The 27,669-nt window shown below is 45.4% G+C and overlaps 1 protein-coding gene across 1 annotated transcript; it reads left to right on the top strand.

The window, feature by feature from the left end:
- The first annotated feature begins 100 nt into the window (after positions 1-100).
- Positions 101-22,615, top strand: pof1b (POF1B actin binding protein). Its single transcript, XM_070844107.1, has 13 exons — positions 101-706; positions 3,789-3,869; positions 14,408-14,670; positions 16,275-16,308; positions 16,527-16,607; positions 16,854-16,946; positions 17,593-17,706; positions 18,334-18,486; positions 18,789-18,908; positions 19,066-19,206; positions 19,684-19,754; positions 19,857-19,971; positions 20,908-22,615. Exons 1-13 carry the CDS (start codon positions 236-238, stop codon positions 20,926-20,928), a joined length of 1,758 nt encoding a protein of 585 aa, XP_070700208.1. The 5' UTR covers positions 101-235; the 3' UTR covers positions 20,929-22,615.
- Positions 22,616-27,669: the final 5,054 nt, after the last annotated feature.

Genomic DNA, 27,669 nt, shown 5'->3' with positions numbered 1-27,669 from the left:
CCGTGGAAGGACTCCTCTGACCGGACTTTCCTCTCCAGCGAGCTCAGAGGAGGAAGTCAGACCTGTGCGCTGCTCCACAGCCGAAAAACCCACCTGAGGATCCTGCGAGCTTTTTTATCCTGCTGTGACTTTTCCGCTTTGAGAAAACTTCCAGCAGTTTGCGCCTGTTGCGCTGCGCCTCTCTGGGCTTTTAGGAGTGAGGGGGTCTGAGCCGAACCGCTCCTGATCCATCAACATGTCTGTCCAGACGACCCACAAGGCGACGACCTACCGGACCGTGAAGGTGGCCTCTCCGGAGCCGCAGGCCGGGAGCACGGTGATCTCTGCCGGGGCGGTGTCCCCGCTGCCGAACGGCTCCTATGAGACGGTGCGGTACCTGGTCCCGATGCAGCAGCAGTCCTACATCCCCATGCAGCAGTCCGTGCAGCAGCAGTCCTACATCCCCGTGCAGCAGTCCGTGCAGCAGCAGTCTTACATCCCCGTGCAGCAGGCCGTGCAGCAGCAGTCCTACATCCCCGTGCAGCAGGCCGTGCAGCAGCAGTCCTACGTCCTCATGCAGCAGCCCATGGTGCAGCAGCCCATGATGCAGCAGATGGTGTCCCCGGTTTACCTGCAGAGCATGCAGCACCTGAGCGTCAGCAGCCAGGAGTCCGACCTGGTGTTCGAGCAGCAGCAGCAGCAGCTCAGCAGCAGCAGCGCGATGGAGGTGAGCCCCCTCTTCTCCTCTTCAACACCTTTAGCAGCATCCAGACCTTCACAGTGCGACTCAAGAGTTTAATGACCTGAACACTGAGAGAAAAACACCAGCAGGGAAAGAGTGAAACTCAAACCAGCACACAAGCTGCTTTAAATACCACCATGCACACCAACAGTCACACTTAAATTAATACCTGTTTACTGTATAAGACGCGAAGTTACAACAACAACAGTGCAAAAACATGGGGGAATGTTCCTTTAACTTTGTTTGTTTAGCTGTTTTTTTCTCCACACAGACTTACAAAACTCACAAATGAGTGTAGAATATCGACGTAATACGTGTAAAACAAGACAAACAGCAGTGATTACATGTCAGCTGGACACAGAAGGATCCATTAGATGCACATTTTCATTCCACAAAGGTAATTCCTGCATATCTGATGGGAAACTGATGCTGGGGTTCTTTACACTGAGAAACAGGAAGCTCCTTAGTGTGTAGTTCATCATCCAGCAGTTCTAACTGCACCAGCGTGTAATAAGCACTCACTAATCAGTGTCCGAGCAGGAAAACAGGCCGACCGACCGAGTGGTGAAAACACAGGGAGCCACTTTGCAGCGTAAGCATGTTTCCTGTGTGACAGAGGCGTTTTAATTCTGACACTGCGCTCTGACTTTTCACGGCCTGCGATCAGAGACAAGCAGGTGAGCGTGACGGGCAGGAGGCTGAGCTTCCTCAGGCACAGGTTTTACTGTTCAAAAGGAGAAAACAACATTTGCTGCTTCCAGCTTCTCAAATATCAGGACTGAATGCTTCTCTTTTGTCGTACATGATGATAAACGGAATAACTTTGGCTTTTGGACGACTTGTATTGGCTCAGATTTCCATCCATCCATCATCTGTAATGTTTATCCTTTGGTTGGCTGGAGACAGAACGGCTGCCATGCCATGCCGCCCCCAACCAGATCTGTTTTTCTTTTTAACACAGACTTCAATCAATCAATCAGTTTCGTTATTTGTTATTTTTAATCACAGTACAGAAATGAAATAGTGTTTTGTTGACGTTTCACAGCCAGAAACTCCACATCCTGAGAGCAGAGTTTAGAGATTAGAGTTGTTGTGTGTGTGTGTGTGTGTATATATATATATATATATATATATATATATATATATATATATATATATATATATATATCCTCCCAGGTGATGCAGCCCACCTGTGCGCTATCTATTATTATTTCCTGATAGCAGACGTGGCTGCTGCAGATGTTTCCCGTCTGTCTGAACGGAAACAATCCGCCGCTTCGCTCTCGCCTTCAACATGTTCGTGTTCGCAGGAGCTGACTGTTAGGGAGGGAAGAAACGAGGGCGGACAGCGAGGTGGGTTCAGGAGGCTTTCAGTCGGCCTGCTGACGGGCTGGAGGAGGTCACATGATCAACAGATCCCCCTGTGACATCACAAAGGGAGCCAAATCTAAACGGCGTGCTTTGACAACATTTACTGGAACATGGAGTTTGGCGGCCTCCAGATCTGTAGTGACACATGTTGTGATGAAAAGACATTAGAGATGATGAATGAAGGAGCTTTAGCACACATGTCAGGCTCTATAGTTTTAAAATGAGGCGTGGCTGCTTCATTCATGCACAAAACGATGCAGTAAAAACTCATGTAGTTGGAAAGTTTGGCTCTTTTTGCTTCCTGCCACGGTGGATTTAACAGCCTCTGCTCACATTCACTGATCCTGCCCTTTGCCAGTTAATCTGCTGTGGCTTTATTAATGAGAAGGTCCAATCCTCCTCATTTAGAAGCCCTCCCCCCGTCCTCTCCTGTCCCTACTAAAGCCCTGCTGGCCTTCATCTCTCTCTCTCTCTCTCTCTGCTGCTGCGTCAGAGCTAACTCACCGCGGTGGAGTGTTTGATAGGGAGGCGGCGCCACACCTCGTCTGACTCCTCTGACACGGCACACCCTCACATTTGAAGACAAACACATTCTTCCGCCTGCAACGATCACCTGAATAAAGTGGCTTTAATCAGAGCAGCAGGGATTCTTCTCCTCCTTTGCTTGTTCGGTTTCTTGTTTCCCCTCATTGCCCTGTCCTTTATCTTTGTTTAATCTGTGTTTCCAGTTTCTGTTATGGTACCTGGTCCCACTGGCTCTGATTCAGCTTTGGGTTTCGTTAATGCCTTCAGAGTGACATCAGAGCCGAAGGAGCTCGTCTGCTTGTTTTCCTTAACGCTGTGAGCTTCACAGGCAAAATCTGATTCTCCTGCGTTGCGGTTTGGAAGGAATGGCGTGGGCATCACAGTGACGTGCTGTACGCTGTTTGTTTGACAAGTTAAATCTTAAGTTTGTCAAGTCAAGTTTCAGTCAAGTCCCCAATTTTAGGACTGAACTCAAAGTTGAGTCAAAATTCTCACATTTATGAGTCAACTGGAGTTTTTTTAAATGATTCTGACGCCTAATTTTATATACTGGAGTTTATTTTACTAATCATTTCAGTCACATCTGGCTGGGCGGTTAATAACACTCAGAACACATAGCTGATGTTGTGTCATCGTCATTCTGATCTGACATACTGCACTTTTTAAAAGGAGCCGATTCAGGAGTGAAACTCATGTTCTGCAGCGAATAACCACATTTATACATCAGAAACACGAGGAATTACACACTCAGCGACCGTCGATGGGCCCAGAATTGGGGGAGTTTGGGCACGAGTTTGCCTCGAGTGTAGACCGATGAATGAATATTTATTGACACAATATCAGATTTTGAGGATTTGGCCTTTTACCAATATCATATTTATACTTTAAATGATCTTCTTACGTGCTTGTCTGCAGGCTGGTTCACCTCTAAATGCCCCTCGAGGGTATTTAGAGCTGAATTGATTTACCAGGCAGTGAAGACTCATAGCTTTAGTCGTCACAAACCTTTTTGTTGATTTGCTTTGCTTTTAAAACATTTTTTTCCAAACTAAAGGATGAAAAAGACGGCACGTCTTCTGTGTTTAGTGGTCCGAAGGCCCATGTTTTGTTATTTTCAGTTCAAATCTGACGGCCTCCTCTTTTCCTCTCCCTCCTTGTTTTGTTATTTCAGAGCTTCAGCAGGAAGTCTTCTTCAGTCTTCAGCCAGTCGTCCAGTCCTATCAAGAGCCCCGAGCCAAGTGTTGAGGAGGAGGCAAGGACACACACACACACACACACACACACACACACACTACACGTAAAATTACAGATTCATCTCACCATAAAAGCCTTCCTAATGTGAACCCTTTAGAAAAGCAGAAGTCTGGCAACCAAACAAGTATGTGTCTTGTCACTAAGTGTAAAAACCCTCTGGAGCTAAAACCTTGTTAAGTCTTGCCTCAGTTTAGTTTTTTCTCTCAAACACAAACAATCCATGCTTATTAAAGTTTAGGATGATCCTAAATAACCAAACATCTATTACCGTATAAAAAAACAAAAGAAAACATGTGACGCTTCACGTGGAAGCCCTGGCAGGCAGACTACAGACAGCAGTGAACACAACATGCAAATGAGCCTGTAACTTGTCGTGACAGGTGAGAAAGTGAACGCCGTCATAGACTTTAGGACAGAACAAGTCCACTGGATTGCATTTACTGTTCAGGTGTTCCTAACAGAGTGGACTCTGAGTAACTTAGACGTGTAAAAAGGTGGATTTTTCAACCAAATGTTGCCCAGATTCAAGTCCATTAGACCTGGAAATGCTCCCTGGAGTGGTAGTTTTCTTCCTGTGTCTTCCTGTGTGAGTGTCTTGAGGTTGAACGTTTAGAAATCACAGTGTCGGCGCCGTGCGGTTTGTGCCAACTCCCCAAATGATTCATGGCTCAAAGTGTAATCTTGCGATGGGTTATGGAGCTTTGTCTTCAAAATGAAAAGCAAACAGAAGGGAGAGAACTGCCGGGGGGGGTGTGGGGGTGTGGAGTCCATCTGTCGGTTCTTTGCAGACACACCCATCAGCGTGAAGCCTCGACATGGGAACCTGTCGGTGTGTGAATGTACAGTAGCGCAACAAGACAAGTGTCTTTTTCTAAAGGGAAAAAAGAAAAAGCCTGCTCAGGGGAGATTCACGCCTCCTCGTCCACGCTGTTACAACAGCACTTTGTTCAGAGCCGCTGCTTCATCAACTGTCGCAACACTGACAAACCATCGAGGCTGGGTGTGTCCGGCCACTTCCCACAGGCCCTCAGCTGAGGGCGGGTGCATTCCTTTGGGTTGAACCTGCAGCATCATGTATGTATATGGCTGTTGTCAAAGCAGGGAGGCTCTAATTTATGGCGGCGCTGACGGTGCTTTGATGCTGTTTGTCTTTTTATATTTACATGTATACTTTTATTTAAAGACAGAGAACTCGTTGAGACCCAAGTCTGATTTTAGAAGCATGATAACACGTTCATATAAACACTATCCAATATTATAAAAAGTATAAAACATTAAACTTATCATGTTCTGGCGACGTCTGTAGACTGTAAACCTTTTGGCTGATCACTTCATCAGGGCTGATTGTTTGACTGACCGCTCTAGTTTTCCATTTAATGTTTAGCTTTTTATGAATTCATTGCAAATTGTCACATTTGAGATACTAAAGCGCTGCATTTTTCTTCCTCAATGACTGAAATTGTTGTCAATGAGTGGACTAATTGATGAATCAGATAATTGTTCTGTCCTGAAATGAATATTTGCCCTTTATAGCACCTGTTCTGATGATCTGTCAGGCTTGTTTAGTTCGTGTCTTCGCTGTCCCACAAACACAGAAAATCTTCTTTTGGCTGCAAGACAGTTTGAAAGACAATGAAAACACAATAAATCAACGAGCCGAGATAAGACACAGAAGATACACTCGGTCCAAAAGGGCAGTTATCTGGTATTTCTCCTTCATCTTTCCCCTTCAATCATCTGCAGAGTCCTGCTGCCTCTAATCTGTTCTCACCCACTCGTCTTGTTGTGTCTTCAGAAAGTCATTTGGGCTTCAGTCTGTTTGTCAGTTTCTCACATTTAGTTCATTTTCTGTGCTTTTATTTATAATATATATATATATATATATATATATATATATATATATATACCATATATATATGTTATCTATCATTCACTGACTCTTTTATGTCATCAGAAGCTGTTTTATCACTCAGTGTTCCTGTAGCTCCTCTGTCCTCTGAATCTTCGGCTTCTTTAGATGTTTCTCGTCTCACAGCACATGTTTGTAATAAAAACAAACCCCCTGGTGAAGCCGGAGGGGCTGAAGTGCTTAAAATATGTGTTTATGTGTGTGTGTGTGTGTGTGGGTGTGTTTATGTGTGTGTGTGTGTGTTTATGTGTGTGTGTGTGTGTGTGTGTGTGTGTGTGTGTGTGTGTGTGTGTGTGTGGTGGGGAGCAGGTGAACAGTAAATCCTTGGCTGTAGTGTTTCTGTTTGCCTGAAGGGAACTGTGTGAGCTGCTCTGCACACACACACAAGCAAAAGCTAAGTGATACTAAAACTTAAACACACATTACAGATGCAAACACACACACACACACACACACGTGTAATCACAAAAAGGCAAAGACGTTTTCACGTGACAAAGAGAGTGTAGCTCGCCCTGTGGCCAGCACAGGTAGATTTGGAGGTCTTCGTCATGACGAAGTCGAAGGCTGACGTATGACACTGATAAACTGTTGGTGTCACAGGGTTTGGCCTCAGGACGGATTTCTAATAACCAGAATCATCAGAGCATGACAGGAGAGCAGAGAGGCTTAGTGTCTCTGTGATCACACTTGTTGCTGGTGATTGATGAACACAGAGGATCAGTCTGAGTTTAAAGGAGTGCCGGTTAACTCGTTCCTCTTTTCTAGCTCAGAGTCCAGACGAGATAAAGGTGACAGACGGTGAGCTGACCTGTGGTACGTTTTCTCAAAGCAGGAGAAAGTTGGAGGACCAGTTTTAGAAACGAGCAAAACTCCAGATACACTCTGTGCATTAAAGTGTATATCTGGACTCCACATAGTAAACAACGACTGTTGTGCAGCTTTTGGTTTGGTTGCTTGGTTGTATGTGTTTGGTCTTGTGCCACGAGGGAAACATGAGCTGAGCTCAAACCAACTGAGGGTCACTTCTCTGTCAATTAACCCACCAGTTATTCTCTTGATTCTTGAGTGTATGAAATGTAAAGATCTGAATGTGAGAGTGGAAACCTTCACAGCAGCACATTAAATCCCAGGATTTCATTAATCACACACGCCAAAAACATTATGATCCACAGCGCCTCCTACGCTGGAACACAAATTAATTTTTTATGGTTTATTGCACTTTTTAGCAATTTATCAGTTAGTCTGGACATAAGTCTGTATATATTACTAAAAGTTGGGATGTATTGACATACAGCAAATTAAAATACTCTCCCTGTAAACATGTAAAGATGTGCTCTGGTGGACTTGTTCTACGTTTGATCTCGTAGTTTTCTAGAGCTGTAAATTCTGCTCCAGCTTCACCTCCATCCAGATGGTTTGGTTTCTCCTTCCTGATCAGCGTCTTTAAAGTTTAACAGCACTGAGGAGAAGAAAACATCTGTTGTGTTGCACATTCACTCCTCCACACTTCAGAGGGAATTCACTACAGTTATTACCGAAACTTAATAAATGAAGGTTTTTGGACAGAAATGTTGTGAAGAAACTGAAGAATATGATCCAGGTATGAATTAAACTACCCCAGGGGGGGTGGGGTAGCCTACTTGAAACCCATCATGCTGGTTTCTGTCTGGGACCTCTGGGGCTCTTTGGCAAAGTTAATAACAGTGACTTTGTGCTGAGGCTGTTTTTTAGGGGCCCCCGGAGCCGTTTGGCCCCCGGGGGCCCAGGGCCCACCGGTGCAGCCATGCCCAGCAGTTTATACAAGTGCAGCTGAAGTTGTGTAACTGATTTACAGAAAATGAGAGGATTTGCTGCCTTTTTGCTTTTAAATATTTTAACAATTTAAATTATGAACACAATATACAACAATTTAGATGTATTCTTTTAGATTTGTACTATTTGCTGGACAAAACAAAGCCGGCATTTAGTTATTGGTGTTAGTACTACAGAGAAAAGGAGCTGAGCACTTTCTCCACCACATGTCGTATATTTAACCTCTTATGACCCGAAGCGACGGCAGCAGGAGTAACTTTGCACTTCTGACTTTGTGTAAACGAGGACTTTGGCGTTGAGTGAAAGGTTGAAGCTGGAGAAAACAGCTGACAGACACGTTTGCTCCCGTGTGGGTGAAATGAGCCGAGTTTTAGTTCTGAGGTTTTTTCTCTCCAGCTGCTGTCACAGATTATGCAAGTGTGACTAAATGCTTCCTCGGAGGCGCTTCTCTCGGCTGCAGAGTATGTGAGGCATTCGGCTGTAATTACAGGCCAGAGACGGAGGGCGTTGCGTCGCATCGTGGTGAGGGGCGTCATGTTGTTAATGCTCGGTGTGGAGATGCCACACAACTCTTCCTGATGCTGCTGTTGATTTGTAACAGCTACGGAAGAAAAACTACACTCCAACAGAAATGTGAAGCTCCACAAATTCACAGTTTCACACCTGGAACGCAGCAATGAGCCCCTTTGACATGTCCACAGGCTCACAGACAGATCAAATACAGCTAGAATATTGACTGAAGCTGTTCCTGCAGTGTCTCCACCTGTCTGCACACTCATGGCTGAGCTTATCACTATATTTTTATCTGTATCACATCTGTTTGCCATCTGCTCTGCTGTCTGCAGCTGATAAGCACACGTCAGCCGAGTTATGGTGCATCAGTCTGCATCAGCTCACGGCCGTGTAGAGATGGGTCTGTGGTGGATCACTAATTCTGATTCGGTTGTTCGTTGTGGAAGAGTTCGTCCCGTCTGTTGCCGTAGTTGCTAAAGAAGTTTGTTGATCGAAGAAATCGGCTGATTTACGATGACTTGAGTGCCATTGTGTTTTTTTTTTAGTTTGTGGATGAATGAAAGTCGTTCTAAATAAAAGACAGCTGGCTCTTCTGAAGCTTGAGGGAATGGTTTGGATGAGGAGAGTGGTACCTCTCTCACGCCTGTGTGGGAAATATGTTCTTCTTTTTTTTTTAGTTTTCTGGATGAACGTGGGGAATGAATCCGTACAAATATGCTCTGCATGTTAAAACTGGAGCTGAGTCTGAAATGATGCCTCATTACTGCGTCGACGAGCCAGTTCCCGCCGAAGTTTGTTTATCTAACTTGACACTGACGCTGACATGCGCTCTGGCAACGTGCTGCAGACACACCTGTCCACGTTTTACAAGCGTTTTCTGAAGCATTTTTCCCTAAAAGTGGAAAAAAACTACAGAAAAACTACAGAAAAACTACAGGAGACTGAATCTCAGAAAAGTTGAGCTGCAGGTTGAAATACTGACACAGAAATGAGCCTGTGTGGTAAAGTGACTCTTCTCTCTCCAATAACAGCCTCTATGGTTACTCTGAGTCCTGAGAGCTCACACACTGACCTACATCACCACACACACACACACACACACACACACACTCACACACACACACACACACACACACACAGGTGGAGGTGAGGCGATGATGCTGATGAGTCTGACGATCATGTTTCTGCTCCTTTCACAGCCTGTACCTGTGAAACGAGATCAGTCGGCTCCTGATTGGGGAAAAGCCGTTGAGTGATTTCTTTTTTAGCCCCCTGTTGTTTCATCCTACCATCAGGAGGTCTGACCTCCAGACAGGAAGCAGGAAATGAACCTTTTACTGCAGCTCTTCACCTTGTCGCTGTCTGACGGCTCTGTGCTGCAGAAAAGTCTCAATTAGAGCCGCAGCTGTTGGTTCTTTCCATTAAAAAGTCGTCTATTGATTATTTTTCATTAGTCGACAAAGTATTTACAGTTTCATAAAATCATAGAAAAAACCCCAACAAGCTTCCAGGCTCTTCCTCTTTCTGTTTGCTCTGTCTGACACAGACAGTATCTCACATTTGGAACAGAGACTAATGGAATATTTAGCTTCATTAATGATTAATCAGTTGTTACGTTGGTGTTGTATTATAATTATTGTCGGCAGGAGTCAGTTTTAACACTGATAATACTTTTAAAACACAAATCAGCCATGAATGGACTTGATTTTAAAATACGGTGCAACCAACCTTTAGTCTTCCCTGTTTTAAGATACCGAAAAACAGATGAAACTTTATCGTCAGTAGTGTGACGGGATGATTGACGGGATGATTGACGGGATGATCAGTGTTGTTTGGCAGGTGGCAGGTGAGTGACGGGTCTGTTATTCATGTCGTGTTTTCATAGTGCTTCCTTTTGACCAGTGGCTGCTCTGTTCTCCCTCTGCTCTCACGCTTTTCTAGGTCACTTTGCCTTACATGGACACACACACACACACACACACACACACACACACACACACACACACACAGTTGCAGCTCTAACCTCCCTCACACTCTACACAGCAGTCTGAGTTCAGGTCGGCTGTGGTTCCCTGGAATTTAGCGTCTGCAGCTCAGCTGAATATTATTAAACCATGTCAGAGGCGACCCGAGGTGTTTTTGTGATCCCTGAAAATTAACGCTGCAGCTCTGAGAGGACAACACACACACGTTCAGCTTCAGGTCAGCGCTTCCCAAACTCAGGGACGTCACTACAGCGTGATTTTGTCGGGACTGTGAAAAAGTCTCTCCTCTGAGTGTCGTCCTGCAGGTCGCAGGACGTACAGCTGATGTTTAGATGTTTCTTTTACTGCCACTGTTGGGCAAATTTTACAAACTTGAACTTTCAGATTACCATGAAAGGTTTTAAAGCCTCTCCTGCTTTCACCCATGATGGGATGTTTCTTTTTTAAAGGCCGTCAGATGGGACTGAACCAGCTGATGCTAATGTGCACTGACGAGGGGCAGGATAGCTTCTAATCACTGATGGGTTTCAGCTGGTGTCTTGGCTTTTCTGCACCTCCCTGTCTTCATGTGTTCAATACTTTTTCCCTGCATCATTTCACATTGTTACACATAAGTTAATCTCTGGTTTGATTGCATGGCTTGTCACCAACGTCTGGTGAATCATCTCATTGTGTCAGTAGCACCTTTAGAAATATATTCACTGAGACAAATGGCGACGTGTTCAACACTTGTTTGACCTGCTGTGTACAGTCTGGGGTTTTAGCCGTCCTCTCTGACGCTGTCATGAAGTCAAGTGTGATTTGAAGCAGCATCAGAATAAACAGTTGATGGGTTCTGTATCTTCACTACCGACATTTTAAAGAAAGTTATTACCCTAAAATACTCAGGACTGATATCTGCTGGTGGTAAGGAGACACTCGTGCTCGACCTGTTTTGCGTCCAGGCCGGTTCAGGTCTGCCTGTCGCTCTCCCTTTCTCTGCAGGAATGACTGGCACGACGGCCCCGGGACACACCCACCCCCCCATGTGATCACCTCGCCCTAAAGGTGCCAGCCTTTGTTCCTGCAGTGCCCTTTTGCACTCTTATGAAGCAAACTGTGGGTTTTCAGATACCAGCTGTGTGGTTTCACTCGCTGGCTTTAGAGCAAAGCTTCAGACACAGTGAGCTCTTTTAATCATGAAGATCCACAGGGGGGCCATTTAGTCTGTGTCCTTTCTGTGGTGCTTTCAATGACTCATACTTAACCTGAGACCTTTCTGAAACATGACAGACATTTCTGATCTTGCTCTCTGTGATAATTTAGTTGAGTTGGCCCCCGCTGCGATCAGGCTTCGCAAGAACAAACCCTGGATTTGAACCAGCGAGTGACCATTTTGTTCAAAGTCCAGAAAACCTCACTTTACTTATTTGTCCTGAGGAACACAATGGGCTCCCTGCAGGAATCAAATTCCTACCAGCTTCTGTTAGTGTTGGTTCCTGCCCAGCAAGTCGAACAGCAAAGTTCACAATAAGTGAGCTTGTTGGAGTTCTGTGTGGAAATCAACCCTTTCCCACCTCACTGTCTGTGTTGTATTGTTCCTCCCGTCCACAGAGTTCCCCTGATTCTCGTTTGCTCATGAAAACAGCGCTAAATGTTTCCTGGTAGCGGTGGCGTTGTGTTTTAGGAGGCTACGGGAAGTTCAGAAGGCCGTGATACTCAGAAACACTTTGAAACAGGAGACGTTTAGTGGTTTTTTTTTCCCTTTATACTGAACAACCAGTTTTTCAGGAACACTTCTCATGTAGATACAGATTCAACAATCCTGGCATTTTATCTGCATGAAGCTTGTAATGTTGAGCTTTCTTGAGGCTTTGTGGTCATTATTACACCTGATTACGTTACATAAGGGACAGGACTGCATCTAACGGTTATTTTCATCACTAATGATAATCAGTTGGTCGATAAAATGGAAAAATCCTGTCACAATGTTCAGTTTCCGATGATGTGAAACCTTGAAAAGGTGCAGATTCACACATTTGAGAGGCTGCAACCATAAAATATTTGACATTTCTGGTTGTTAAATCACACACATGCATGTTTCTAATATTCGGTTCCCATCTTTATGCTGCTCTCAATAATCAGCAGAGAGGAGCGAGCACCAGTCTGACACAGTGTTGGACAGAGGGCGTGATAATGGCGTGCTGCAGGGCCCCATGTGGGCCTTGGTGGCCCTCCAATGGCACCATAGTGTAAACTTCAGCTGCTGGGAAAACTCTTCCCCCGAGCTCATGTGGAATCTGGCCGGACCGCTCTGCTCAGACGCTGTTTGGATACCTGAGAAGGCGTGACATCAGACTAAATGTCCTGGCTTTGTGTCTCTGTTTGTTCTTGTCAGGGCTGAAACCAAGATTAAAAAAACAAAACAAACCTGAAGCATCATCATCATCCTCCTCATCATCAGTGTGGAAGACTTCAGAAACATGTTTATCTCTCTTAGTCTCTGCTTTCTCAGATGAATCCAAAGGAATCTAACATCTCATACCGAGAGCTGAGTATCAGGAAAGCTGACTGTAGATATTAAGGAGGCTGAGCTTAAACTCTAAACTTTATCTGAAGCTCTAAAAAAAACCTGAAAAACTAAATCTGGAAGCGGAAGTGAAATAAAATGAAAAGTAATGGGGAACAATGAGATCATGAAATAAACCTTTGTAATGAAAAACAAAGAACTGCATTAAATCTGAAATCATGGTCTTAATGATTTAACAGCATAAAGCTTCATAAGAATAATGAGCTCAGTATCAATAGGATGTCGAATTATTTCACAATTTATTGGTTGTATTTATAAATGTTGTACAATTTATTTCTTTTCTAATCTTATTGAACACTCTGGCCGCTCAGACTCTTCATTTAGCTCTGCGCCTGCAGGAGTTGACTTGTCTGTCTGGAACTTGTAAAATGTTTATTGGGTCAAAAGTCAGAATTTGAGACCAGATGCATGCTGGGACACAGATGCTCTAGCTATTCATGCAGGAGAAATTCACATGTTTTTGTTGACAGGAACATTAAACGGCTCCAGTCACGTACTCAAAGCTACTTATTATAAACCATCACTCTCAGCGTAACCTGTCCAGTCGATCTTTGGCATTTAGGAGGGGGCAGGTAAGGACGAGGGCCCCGTGCAGCCTCGGGGGTTTGTTCCAGCTGTTCACCTTGCAACACAAACAGCTGCACCCTTGGAAAAAATGTGTCAAAGGCCCAAAGTGTAGATTAACAAACACACAGCTGTCAAAAAAGCCTTAATCACAGTGAGGACCTGCCGAGAAGCTGGTGATGACAGACGAGGTTGTGTTTTTGCTACAACATGATTGATCTGGTGGGCGGAACCCAGAAAAATCATTTAAAAAAAAGTGCCTTTTTAACACGTTTTGTCACAAAAGTGCTTCACGGGGCCTAAAAATAGAGGAACAAGACAAACAGACAGTGTTGGCGTGAAGCACCAGTCTGACAGACGGGTGTTTGCAGAGAGGGAAAGTGCTTTACACACAGCAGGCAGCTCAGCTCAGCTCAGCTCAGCTCAGCTCGGCCCGGCGTGATGTTAGATAACAGGTTATGCAACAAATGTTTGACTGCGTTGCTACGTGTAGATAAAAGGAGGGGATGGGTGTGTTTGGCTCAGACCTCGTGGTGGGTGGCAGGTGGAGATCCTGGGACCTCAGGTGATTTACCACCAAATCATCGGAGTAGTTTTATGTTCTTTAAGCCTGTTTTTCCTGGTTTGGGCCCCGCAGGTCCACCTGAGGACAGCCTCTCAGCTACAGCATAGAATAATCCAGACTCTGTGAGCAGTCTGGGGAGGGCCCTGCACCCTTTAGACATGACGGTGCCCCTTCTGCACAAAGCCAGTCTGATAAAGAACTAATCCAGCCAGTTTGGTGCAGGAAAACTTGACTGGCCTGATCACAGCCCCACCCAACCCACTTGGGATGAATTCAAACTAGCAGTTGCCCAATAAGTTGGTCAGTCTGATTCATGGCGTGTTATCATCACAGATATATCAGTATGTTGGTGGATTCCATTACACTGTGCCTTTAGCCTTTAAAGGGCTAATGTTAATGTTAATGTTATATTTGGTGTTCATGTAAAATATAAACTCTCAAATATCATCATGGATGTTTACTGTAATGCACAACCTGAGCCAAACACAACACAAGTTAAATATTATACTGAAATGACACACGAGAAGGTAAAAAAGTCATTTGAAGAACATTAGTAGAAGCACAGAAGCAGGTTGAACATGTCACGTTCAATCAAAATGACTCTGCTTGGTTCTTCCAGGAGGAGGTGGAGGAGGAAATAGAGGAGGAAGAAGAGGAGGAGGAGATGGTGGAAGTGGAAGAGGTGGAGATCGTCAACATCGTACAGCAGGTGCCGGTGATCCACAAGATCTCCAGGGCGGAGGTGAGGGCCGAGCTGAAAGCGACGCCCCCGCCGACGAAGCTGGACACGCGGTACTTCGGCGAGCTGCTGGCCGAGGTCTACAGGAAGAACTGTGACATCCACTCCTGCATCTCCGAGCACGTGTCCAAGATCCGCGGACAGTAAGACGCTGCTTTTTCCTTCTTCTTGGTTTTCAATCTGCCTCAAAGTCAGAGGAGAGTAAAAAGAAGAGAGCCGCTCAATAAACGAGGACAGTACCTCAGGGGACTGTTATATTTATATTATATTACAATATAAGATCTTTAACAGATGAAACTATGTGGTCAGATGTACATTTTGAGTGGGAAACCTTAAGGCTGCACCTGAACTGGTGACAGAGCACGATGCTTTCTTATTGGACGTTTATCTTACAGGTTTAATCTCATAACCCTGAATAACTAAAAGACTTTTGCGAGATGATCTCATCGACAGTCTGGTTTTGAGCTCCTGACGTCTTTATGTGGGTTAGTAGATCCCTAGACAGCCGTGGGATATTGTCTTGGCAGGTTGGGTTGGTACAGTATCGTGAGCAGCGTGCTCCGACAGGTTAAAGGTGAGTTCCGGTTGGTTTCTCTCCGTTGTGGTTCCTTCTGTTTGTCTCCCACGGAGGCCAACTGGTGAATGATGTGTTTGGTGACTTAATGTTTCCTCTACATGAGCTGGCAAAAAAGGGAAATTTGAGGTTGTTGCGTCTGAACGACAGTTTTATGGCGTTTAAGAGGTTTAATGTTCAGTTTTGGTCGCTGCTGAACTTCCTGCATGAGGCAGGTAGTTACAGGAAACCACCAGGTGATTCATGTGGTGTGTGTGTGTGTGTGTGTGTGTGTGTGTGTGTGTGTGTGTGTGTGTGTGTGTGTGTGTGTGTGTGTGTGTGTGTGTGTGTGTGTGTGTGTGTGTGTGTGTGTGTGTGTGTGTGTTCACTCCTGCTCACACCATGCTGCCTTAACTACACACCAAATGTGTATAAATCCTCATTAACAACATTTCTCAGCCTTTCTATGAAAACTAAACGACATGTTTGTGAATGAAATGATTGCAACGTCACATAAAACTATTAAAACAAACTCCAGTATCTCTTTCCTGAATAGACGTAGATGTGTAAAATATTCTGCTCATTTTCAAGTAGAGGCTTGTTTTAGTTGAAGAGCAGCTTCACGTGGTTAAACCGACACGTTATCGGTCACTGCAGCTGTTCGGAGGCTTCGCTTTGCTCTCAGCTCCACAGCTTTCTCTAAGCGGGAGGACAGAACTGTGGCCGACAGCGAGGTGGACTCAGGAGGTCACATGATCAACAGATCCACCTAATGACATCATTAAGGGAGCCGAATCTGAGTAAAGCGCTCACACACTTTTACTAAAAGATAGCAGAGGGAGGACAGAGCAGGCAAACCAGGGACACATGTTTATGTTTGAAAGTTTTATGGGACCTTTAGTACACAAAACACACACACACTCCTCTGTCTCTGTGTTTGGATAAAGACTTAAAGACTCATGAGTCACTGTGAGAAACCATCAGTCATGCTCACACACACACACACACACACACACACACACACACACACACACACACACACACACACACACACACACACACACACACACACACACACACACACACACACACACACACACACACACACACACACACACACACACACACCCCTCAGTTTTCTCCAGTCACTCCTGCTTGTGCTCATTGTTTGTCTTTCCTGTCTGCGTGTTGCAGGAAACACCAGCTGGACCCGAGCAATGACTACAAGGTGAGGAACAAACCGGCACCACACGCATCTGATAAGTCGATCTGAGGAGAGCTCAGCAGACACAACTTCCTCCGGGGGCCACGTCACCGTAGCGCCTGAAATAAAAAGATCTTATCAAGAACACAAGATGAATTCATCAGGATGGAAAACACGCAGCTAGTTTCAGTGTTAAAGGGGTGATTTTATTCACTTGTTTCTGTGTGTGTGTGTGTGTGCAGGTGGAGAGAGAGGAGGTGGAGGCTTTGCTCCCCAAAGGAGCCACTGAACTGACCAAACAGCAAATCCGCTACCTGCTGCAAGTGAGTGACAGAGTTTGGATCCTCTTTCCAATTAAAAAAAACATCCCTGCAGTGAATTTTGTGTCACTATAACTCACTGTCCTGTGAGTGAGGCGTCATAAGAGCAGCTTAAAACAGAGATGGCTTCTTTTTACTTCACTTCAAATCCTTTACTTCTTAATGTGTCACAGTTGTGGGATGTGGCTGCAGGTTCAAACAGCTCACCGTAGCCTTTGCTCATCTCTCTGTGTGCCTTTTCTCCGTCAGACTCGTCTCACGGCCGATAAGAGCATGCGTCTGCTGCTGTCCACCTTCAGCAGCCTGAGAGAGGAGCTGCTCCACATGTCCGAGGACCTGCGGGTAAGAAGGAGGAACATTTCTACGCCAGCGGAGTCACTGAACCCTCGCTGCACCCTCCAGCAGGAGCTTAGATGTGAACTGGGGTGATTACAGACCAGTGATGAACCATAACTGTAATTGTGGATTTAAACGGAGCCAGAGCCACATCAGCAGCATCTCAGCATCCTAAACTGTGTGATATGTTTGTTGGATTATTATTACTGGTGCATTTCTTTAGATCATGGTCAAGGTTGTACTCTTTTATATTCTGGCGGGAGGTTTTTATATGATAGTTTTAGCATTTTCTAACACAGCGCTGCTCAGGACGGTTGGTTACGTCAGTATATTCAGAACAGCACATCCCCACAGGCTGCACAGCTCATTATGAGCAGCTCTGTGACCTAATCGAGCACTTTGAATCATGTAGAGGCTTCGGGCCAGACAGTAACAGTGTGGTGGAGCCAGCGGTATGTGCGTCTGCATTCCTGAACAGAAACAATTAGCATCAGAGCGAGTGCAGGTATCCTAATCCTCCACCTACATGACCAGAGATCCAGAGAGAGTCACAAAACGTACAATTAGCAATGCAAAACAAAGGTGTGGCTGATCCTCGTGTGAACATGAAACGGTGCAGCGAACACGAAGGTCTGACTGTCTGTGCTTTCAGCGTCTGGAGAGCGACAAGGAGTCTCTGGAGCGAGATCTGAGCTTCAAAGCCGACCAGGCTCGGCAGTACGACTGCCTCCTGGAGGCCGTGCGGGACAACAACAGGCAGCTGCAGGTACAGTACACCTGTGTGTGTGTGTGTGTGTGTGTATGTGTGCTTTCTGTTATTCATGTTGCCTGAAGGTGAAGATGTATTTACTTATTTCACTACAGATCCTGAACAGCGGGAGCTCGTGTCTGTAGAAGTTTAGAGAGACGAAACAAACAATATAAACTATTAAACTAAACATGTGAACACACATCCATTATGTTATCAAAAGGTACACGTATGTAGCAGAGAACCTGTGTGTGTGTGTGTGTGTGTGTGTGGACATGGGTAAACAAGTCAGCAGACATATTAAAGGATAATTCCACATTTATCAGTTGTGATACGATTGGTCCAAAGTGTAGGAGCGCTGTGCAGACATGAGCAGGAAGGAGGTCGGACAAGCTGCACACAGGTTATTCAGATGATCTGAACCACTGCAGAGCCAGTGCACCTGAAACATGGGTCATTTAATCATTTAATCATTTAATCATTTAATCATTTAATCAAGAAAACTCAGCTGCCTGCGTCACAGTGGCTATGAGCACAACATCGGTCTGCAAACTTTGATTCATGTTTGTAACGGACAGTTTTGGTAATCATTTTTGCCGCCTGTTGAGTTACACTGTGAACCTGTGTGTTGTCGCCCCCCCCCAGCTGTCCCTGAAGGAAACCAGCGCCACCCAGCGCTCCCTGGAGAGCCAGCTCACGAGCAGCCGAAACACGGACTCCAGCCGCGAGTTTAAGATGAAGGAGCAGGAGGGAAGGATGAGGGCGCTGGAGAAGGAGAACGAGATGCTCCGACAGAAGGTGACACACCACCGCACGCTCCTCGCTCTCCCCGAGGCTGTAGGAGCGCGTCGCACGCCGTCAGTCACACATTTCTGTCTCCACGCCAGCTTATTTTTAAAGTATGCATGACATCAATCGATTTAAATGAGGACTCCTGCCAAAGCTCCGACAAGATCACCGAATACAGGGATTCAAATGTCCTTATTAGAGACTTTGTGAGCTGATGATTTATGTGACAACAGGCTTTTAGAAGCTCAGTGAAGGAGGACAGAGGTGATGATCGTCTCTCTTCTGTCTTTCCCTGTCCGTCTGTCCTCCAGCTGGCAGGCCAAGCCAACAGCTCCACGCTCCACATCAAGACGGAGGAGCTGTCGCGTCAGTACAGCGAGCAGCTGGACTCCATGAGACAAGAAAAGGACCAGGAGATCCAGAGGCTGCGGGTGAGAATGAGTCCAGACTGAACCCACAGAGCCCTTTGTATGCTCAGTGAAGTCAGCTTTATATAGATAGATATGTAAACAGCCACAAAGACAAAAGAAAGACGAGTTGTTGTCTCTTTACTTGTTTGTCCCTCGTGGCTCTCCGTCCTCCCTCCAGTCCCAGATAACGAAGATCCAGACGGAGGCCAGCAGCAGCAGCAGCAGGTCGTCCTCCTCGGAGAAGAGCCTCCAGCTGAAAATCTCAGAGCTGCTGACCGTGTTGGAGCAGCGGCAGACCACCATCACTCGGCAGGAGGAGGTCTGCAGCAGATCTTTGATTCTTTATTTGACGGGGAGTTTTCACCCTGCAGGTCCGACCACATTCTGACCAGAAGCAGAACTGAAGGCTGTCAGTTACTTTTAACCTCAGGAATGTTTTGTTTTACGCCTCAGGGTGCTGGCGTGACATGCCTTTTGTTAAAGTTTCACTCTCTCTCACACAAACACACAAACAAAAAGCAACAGCCAGTTTTGTTTGAAATTCATCTGCAAGTAAGTTCCTGCAAAGACTGGAAATATGTGAGATTAAGAAAATCAGCTCCAAAACCTTTTTTATGTTTAAATATAGAAGTCTGAAAATCATTTTAATCTGAAACTGTCAGACCAAAGAATAAGCACGTATTGGTACAGGAACTACTGATACTACCATGTAGACACAGAATTAAACCTACCGTCTGTACGGACACTGGGCCTGCTGACCTCTGACCTCTGACCTCTGACCTCTTGTGGCCCTCAGGAGATCAGGAAGATGATACAGGAGAGGAGCGACAGCTCCAAGAACGTCACCAAGACCATCATCACCAAGAGGTGCAACGTCACGTCACACACCAGAGTACATATTATATATTATTACATATTATCTCACCCTGCTGTGTGTGTGTGTGTGTGTGTGTGTGTGTGTGTGTGTAGGTACAGGCACCAGTACCCGATCCTCGGTCTGCTGAGCGATGACTACCAGCCCACGTCGCCCGTCAAAGAAGCCAAAACCATCGTCATCGAGAGAACTGGAGAAATAATCCAACGGGTAAGAGATTAGAGATTAGAGATTAGATTAAAGGAAAGTAAACGTGTTCGATGCAGATCATTAACTCTACTAACTGTAATAAAGAGGCTGGGGGTTTATAATAATCTATAAAAGTACATTTGACAGGAAGTTTGTTTCTTTCTTTTTTAATTGCTTCTAATTTCTGACTCATTTCTGACTCAAAACGTAGAGAAGACGGAGAAAAGAAGTAAAGGCATGTGGGGGGGTAGAATAAAATCCGAGGTGAACTGGGGGGGTCACATTCAGAGAGCGGCTGCTTTAACTGCACACACACACACACACACACACACACTCTGCTGCATGTCTTTGCATGAATAAAATGAGACAAAACTAAATGTTTTCTCAAACTTAAAACATTCTTTTAACAAACACTGTTTTCATTCCTTTACATAAACGTAAAAACAAACTTGTTGTGATGTGTAATGTGGCGCCACCTTGTGGTAAAAAGGTTCTGCTGCAGGTTTGTGCTTTTTCAAATCAAAGTATTTTGTGTCGCCTGATTTCCAATCCGCCGTTTAACATCAGTGTGTTTGCTCTCTGTTCACATGTACAGCAGGAAGACTTACTGGTGCTTGTGCTGCATTGATGAGGAGTGTAGAGGGGGAGTTTGTTTCTGTGCTCCACGTCAAACAGTATAAAGGGGAACACTTGGCTTACTGTCTGAATCCCCCTGGAGAGTTTTCTCCTATTTCCTACGTGTCCTGAATGCAGCACAGGCGCCACAGTAATCTGATCACATCACGTGTCATCTGTTTGTCACTTGCTTGTTCTACTTTAAAATGTGTCCTGCAGCTTGTTGTGTCCCACCAGCGGACGCCTTTATTGTTCTTTTATTTATTTTCCTTTTTTAAAATCTAAAACAAGAAGTCGTCCAAAGCGTAACCACTTACTTGTGTTTTGTTTATTTCGAAACAGGAAATCATTGCAACCCCTTAAAGACACACTGCTTCTCTCCGACAGGAATGATTGATCGACGAGGAGATCCCAGACGTCACCCACCCACCCCTTGCATGTCCCCTCCCCTCCCCTCCCCTCCCCTCCCCTCCCCTCCCTCATCCTCAGGGCTCCCAGGGTTGGTGGTGGTCAAAATCTCTCCTGCATCCCCCCCTAAATTTGGGATAATTGGTTTGAATCTGCCCTCTCCCCTCTGAGGGGAAGCGGTTTAGATAATGAGTGAATCAATGGTTCAAATCTTTGGGAACCAAATAATCCAAAAACCAAACTGCTCTCTGAGCGTCCTGCAGCCAGGTGCTCATGAGATGGATGGAGGTGGCAGTAGTGACGTGACGGTGACAACTGGAAACTGGGCGACGTTTGAGCTGTTTAAAAGCTGAGCAGAGCTTCCTCACCTTCATAACTGTATCCTGCAGGATTCAGTAAAAGCTGAAGGGAGTCAGCCGCCTGCAGTAGTTCAGCCCCAATGTGTCATAAATCCTAAAACCTGGTGTCGACCAGGTGAATGAAGCAGCAGCTCTCTGCAGTGGTGTTGGGAAATCACAGGAGAATCACTGAAGTGGTGATTCTGCGATATACTGCGAGTTAAACCATCTGTGATACCTGAAGAGCATGTGACTACAGAACAGTGGCATCATGCAGGCGACAAAGGGATGCACAACATCCTGGAGTAAAGGTCCGTCTGGGTATCGCAGGCTGGACTGTGATATATCGCTGTATTGATTATTAACCCGTCCCCACGTGGCTCCTGAGTCACCGTGAGGCTGCGTTCAGCTCCACATGGACGTCGTCTTCCCTCGAATCAAAACAGGGAATCCTCGAAATGTTTGGCCGCACAAAGTGAAACTGACCGAGCGTCTTAAATCCAAACTACAGACTGATTCTGAGCAGGTTCTCAGTTAGCGAGTCGATGCACAGAGCTGCTCACAAGCAGAAATATTTATATGTGGATGACGGTGAGACAGAAAGCTCTTGAGAAACAAAACCAGAAAACGTCTGCTGTTTATTTGTACACAACAATGATTAGTATGTGGTACTGCAGAATTATAACACAGACACAGGACACAGAGTTTCAGTTTATGGGGATCGAAGGGAGTAATATCCTCTTAGTGGTCTGCTCTTTTAGCAGCACTGTGGACAAGCTGACTTAAAGTATCTCAGGATTAAAATAGTTTAAAAAATAGCGTCACAAAAAGAAAGAACCAACCATAAGCAGCTACAGGACTCCTGAAGTGAAGGTCATCATCGCTGGGGGGGGGGGGGAGATGATGCTCTAATGTGGAGCCAAACGCTGCCATGGTTACCAAAAGAGCGCCGCCTCAGCTTCCAGTTGTCACTAACACACGTCCAAACGAGCCCGGTGCCACCAGAGACCCTCCTGGCAGCCACCACAGCCCGGCTGAGCCCGGGGGACGAGGAAGCGGACGTGTTAGTGTGTTTGCTCGTCTGCATGTAAATATCTAGATGTATAAATATACAGTGTGTTTGTGTTGAGCAGCGGGACTGTAGAGCGACCTGCTGCACTACAGTCAGGAACATCTGGAGCGATGTTCTGATGGGTAGTTTGCTTTGTGGTAGTTGGTAGTTGACCCGCCTGAGGCTGCATGGGCAGGTGCTGATCCGGGTCGGGGCCGCGCCGTGCTTCACATCCACGAGAGCAAAAGCAAAGTTGCGCCGACTCCCATGAGTGTGACGCATGGCGGCGGCGGCGGTGGGGGGGTGGGTTGGTTTGGGGGGGGGGGGGGGGTTAAGATGGCTGGAGCATGATTTATGTGGTTTTATGATGGTGGAAGAACATTTTAAAGTACTTTATGTAAAGTGTTTATGGAGATTTTCTCTGAGTCGTCTGGTTTTCTGCGTTCAGGCTTTTCACATGTTGACGGCTCCGTGCCCTCTGGGGGGCTCTGTGTCCACTGGGGGGGCTCTGTGTCCACTGGGGGGGCTCTGTGCCCTCTGGGGGGGCTCTGTGTCCACTGGGGGGGCTCTGTGCCCTCTGGGGGGGGCTCTGAGACTAATACACGCATAGAACGTGACATTCTGTTCCATCCTTCTGCAGTCTGTGCCCCTATCTGAAACCCCCCCCAGAAAAAAAATCTTTGAAATTTTATTGATTTTATTTTAATTTTATTTCAGAAATAGTTTTATTATTTATTTCCTGACTTTTTTTTCTGTGAAGATCCCAGAAAGGGTTATTAATATTTGGTTAAGTGTGGCTTTCTGGAAAACAATAAATGTTTAGACACCCCTGCGATCGTCACACTTTTTCTGTTACAAACTGACCCCGGCCCCCCATCAGAGAAGGGAAAAGTTATGTGGCCCTCACAGGACCCCTGGTATAAAACATGAGAACAAGCGATCCATTTGCTGCTGTATATATTTCATAAAGCCACAGAACAGATGAGCTGTGGGCCTCTGAGCTTCACAGTGACTCTCACTCTCTTTACTGTACACAAGCTTCTGCAGCACCACTGCTTTACTTTACAGTTTCCTCTAAAGAGCCTCCCAGTGGACACGGAGCCGGAAACATGTCGGCCATCACGGGACCTCAAGTGCCTTATTGTGCTTGTTAGTAAGCTGATGTTGATCCAGAATCACCTTCATCATCATCATCTGTTCCTTTATCAGCCTGCTTTTACTGGCACAGGACACAAATGTACGCTGAGCTAAATTAACTGGTTGTAGCTAATCAAAGCAGACAAATATATATTTTCGTACTTTACTTTGCAGTCCAGTAGGATTCGGGCAGCTACACTGCCTCCGTCCTGTTTCAGCTGTGATAAGATTGTGATTAAAATCATTAATCTTTGCAAACGTGCGCTCGTTTTGTGTTTTACTGAAAGCACGATTAAAACATCATGTGATTGTGTTAAAGGGTCAGTTCACTACTCAGGATGAAGCTTCCCTCCTTCCTCCCTCCCTCCATCAGTGTTTCTGCTGCTGCACAGTGGCCAAGAAATAAACTATTGTGGGATTAAGGTCAACAAGTCATGCGAGCAAACCATTTGAACCCTTTGAATGTGCTGCAGGAGTCTCTCCCAGCATGCATTTGGTGAAAAGGCGCCTGTGTTTCTACCGCACTGGACGCTGGGTGAAGTTGCCGTCCTCCAGCAGGGGGAGCCAGCCGCCCTCAGCAGCTCGCCGCTCGCTGCTCGGGGTCACTGAGTGGAGCTGATGGAGCAGAGAATGAGAATGAGGTCATCGCAGCTCTGTAGGGCTTGGCTCAGTTGGCTGCTCGTCAACCATTTTGACTTCAGTCACTGTTCTCAGAGCCCACATGGCCACAGAGACGAGCACACGCTCCCCACTGCCCTGAATACAACCGGGACAGGTTACATATTACAGCAACCAGCCCAACAGTCATCAGCTGCTACAACTGATGATGGATACAGAGCACGTTAAATCATCTGAGGTTAGACGACACGGAGATTCAGAAGAACGGAGCCCTTCAAAATCCTGATTAAAAAGAAAGAATTTATACCCGTTTACTATTTTATTCTCGCCGTATCAGTTCATGCTACAGCCGTCATGAAAGACTCGAGACGAAACCCCAGAATCGTGCTGGACGTAAGCTCGTGATGCTCCGTGCTTCCTCTCTCCTCTCCAACATTTGTGGACTCGATCGATTATGCAGCTCATCCTATGTAGGCCTCATGAATTACATATGAGGAGTTACACTGAAGAAACCCCCCGAACAACCAATAAAGAAAACACGGTTTATGTTATTTGAATCACATTATTAAGGGGTGAATATTAAATAACAAACTCTGCTGCTGGCGGCTCTGCCTGGGTTCTTTTTGAGGATTAAAACATCTTATGAAAATACAAAAAGGCTTCTGATCTGACGCCACTATGGTTCAAGTTTTGGTTCAGAAACCACTTTGGGGAAAATCAGTGCACCTTAAACCTTCAGTCAGTGTTTTCTGGGGGCAGCAGAAACAACACAGACAGATTTTCTTCTTCTAAGATAAAACACTTGCACCTGGAACAGATACTCATCTGCACTAGTTTTTATTTAGAACAGGCTTTCTGACCTCCTCTGTTTCCTCTAAGCTGTGTTTCTGAGGGAAACGATGTGGCTTCAGCTGCTAATGTGTTAGCTTTGCCTCTCTGCTGTCTGCTGCTCGGCAGGTAAATGTGCACAGTGGGTTTATCAGAGTGGATCAAGACAGTTAAAGCCAGAATGAGCCAAAAAGATCGTTTGCACCTGTTTCCTGGTCAGATGTTAAGATAGACTCCTACAAAATAAAAGAAGGAGAGTAGAAAAAATAAAAGGTAAAGGATAAAACAAGCAGCAGCTACTAACAGGACATCGACATGTTTCTTTAGAAAACGTTGCCATTAATGATATTACAGCTAAAAATGACACGTCAGTAGCTGGACAACATTAAGCAACTGTTAGTTTAAAGGTGACGGAACAATTATTATCATGATTAAAAGACTTTGTGCCTCTATAATAAAGTCACACTGTCTCCTCCAGTCCTCCCAGAGATAAATGTCCTCACTCCTTTATCTGCTAGACAAGTAAATGATGCTCGTTTTCTTTGGGAGGAAAATCTACAAACTCTCACAAACTTCACTCTGCAACACACACTTCTTCCCGTGTGTACACACACGTATGTGAACATAACACACACACACACGCTCTCTCTCTCTCTCTCTCTCTCTCTCTCTGTCTCTCTCTCTCTCTGTAAACCCAATATCCTCTGAGGCCCGGGGGTTTCAGAGTGTAAAGGCAGTGCAGAGGCAGGAAGAGAGAGACTGCATTATCCACATCAAAGAGCCAGAGTTAACAGCCATAATCAATGCTTCCCCATTACGCTCTCCAGTCTGCCTCGCTCTCCCTCGCTCTCTCTCTCTCTCTCTAATCAGATCAATACGCTTTATTGGCATGAATGGAAGTATGGTATTAATATTGGCGGAAAAAAGGGGGGAATTCATCAACGTAAGGTGGTGATGAGCGGAGAAAGACTGCAGCCTCCAAAATATCTAACTTGGAGATGTGAGAAATATGAAATCAGACTTTTACGCTACAAAAAATTAGCAGAACAAACAGCTGATCATTATCAATAATATATTAGGACATACCCGATTATCTGTATGCATTTATTTGTACTAGAGATATATTTCATTCTATCAGTTGAAGTGTGAGTATACAAACATTCAGTGTGCTTAAAAAGGCACCTCGTCGAGTTTTTGACCGCTTTAAATCTGTATTTTTACTAGTTTTCTCCTTTATATCTTATTTATATAACTAAGAAACTCACTTTCCACAAATGAGGAGGGTTTTTATAGAGAGACTTCCAGCTAAATGTCTCCAGGAGAAAAGAATACAATACTTTGACCATCAGGATGCATCACTTCCTGCTCTCAGGGTTTAAACCGACTCTCCAAGTCTAGATGAGTGTTTCCTCGACAGTATACACATTCAAACAGCGAGGAAAAGCTCTGTCCTCTCACAAAAAACATGTGAATACAAGTTCAATATGTGTGAAGCATAGTTTCACAATATGGTAACGTTGGATTAGACAGATTTAAAACTCCAATACATGAATCCTCCCGGTCCGCTGGTTTCTCTGTGCATGTAAAGCTGTTCAGTCTCAACCAGTCAGGTCTCTCTTTCAGCTCTTAACTCAATTATTAACTCATTCATGCAAGTTGCATCATTAATAGTTAAAACGACAGAGAAAACACACCAACGACGCCTTGATTTAACGGTGAAAGGCAGGAAGTCTCCGGTAAAACAATGAAAGTGAGAATCACACTTCACTTTTCTTTGTGCCTTTCGTTCTTATTGACCCCCCCCCCACACACACAGGCAGGCCTATCGACCCCTCTCTCCCAGTAACCAGGCCCCATGCCCGGGGTCGGCGACCCACTGAAGCCCCCTGCTTGGCTCTCTGTGTGTGTGTGTGACATGGACATCATCACCCCCCCACATACCCACTGGGCCACAGGCAGCCATTTGTGGAGCTGAAAAAAGGCTGCAGCTCTCAGATGTAACTCCAACAGCAGCACAGTATAAAGCACAAAGCTAATAATCTAATAATCTCTAATAATCTCAGGATGCTGCAGGAACAAACTTCTTTAAAGGAGAATTCTGGTTTAATACAAGTTGGATGATGTTCTAGTAGCTTTGGGCCTCGTCTCTACTGGATATGATGTAGTTGTACACTGGGAACTCACTGGTGTCACCACGACAAAGACTGCAGGGCAAGAAATCCAAGCAGTGAGACGATCACAGAGACGAATAAACTAAACTACACTACATTCACACACCATAACCCTGCCTGGAGGAGGGGACCGGGATCGAACACTCAGGGAGGTGTGTCGAGCCTAAAGTCTGGAAGGTTTCCAGTGTGATGAGGGGGGGTTCACCTGGCCTGATCAGGACCAGGTTATATCCAGAGGTTCAGATATTCTCCGTTAAAACACATCGAACACCAAACTAAACCGTGCAGCTACAGCCGACATGAAGAACATCTCTAAAATAAGGCTCCACAGCAGGTCGTCCTCTCACTGACAGGACGGTGAGCAGCTCCAGACGTCTGAGGATCCGCTTTTATAGATATTATAGTTTTTAAACAGTAGATTTTATGGTAAAAGTCCAGAAAGTCCATTTTAAAGTGCAGCTGTGCCGATTAGAAAACTAATTAATGTCACCAAAACTAAAGTGATTTCCTGAGTCTGTTACACCTGCAGACACACTTCACCACAGTGCAGGAG

This window comes from Pempheris klunzingeri, chromosome 14 (genome assembly GCF_042242105.1).
Source record: "Pempheris klunzingeri isolate RE-2024b chromosome 14, fPemKlu1.hap1, whole genome shotgun sequence".
Classification (NCBI taxonomy): domain Eukaryota; kingdom Metazoa; phylum Chordata; class Actinopteri; order Acropomatiformes; family Pempheridae; genus Pempheris; species Pempheris klunzingeri.
This window is presented reverse-complemented; position numbering and strand designations above follow the sequence as displayed.

Bases quoted from the DNA above. Each gene is read 5' to 3' on its own strand.
- pof1b (XM_070844107.1), top strand. From the start codon at position 236: ATGTCTGTCCAGACGACCCACAAGGCGACGACCTACCGGACCGTGAAG. The intron at 14,671-16,274 runs GTAAGACGCTGC...TGCGTGTTGCAG, and splicing joins GTGTCCAAGATCCGCGGACA to GAAACACCAGCTGGACCCGA. The intron at 16,608-16,853 runs GTGAGTGACAGA...TTTCTCCGTCAG, and splicing joins AAATCCGCTACCTGCTGCAA to ACTCGTCTCACGGCCGATAA.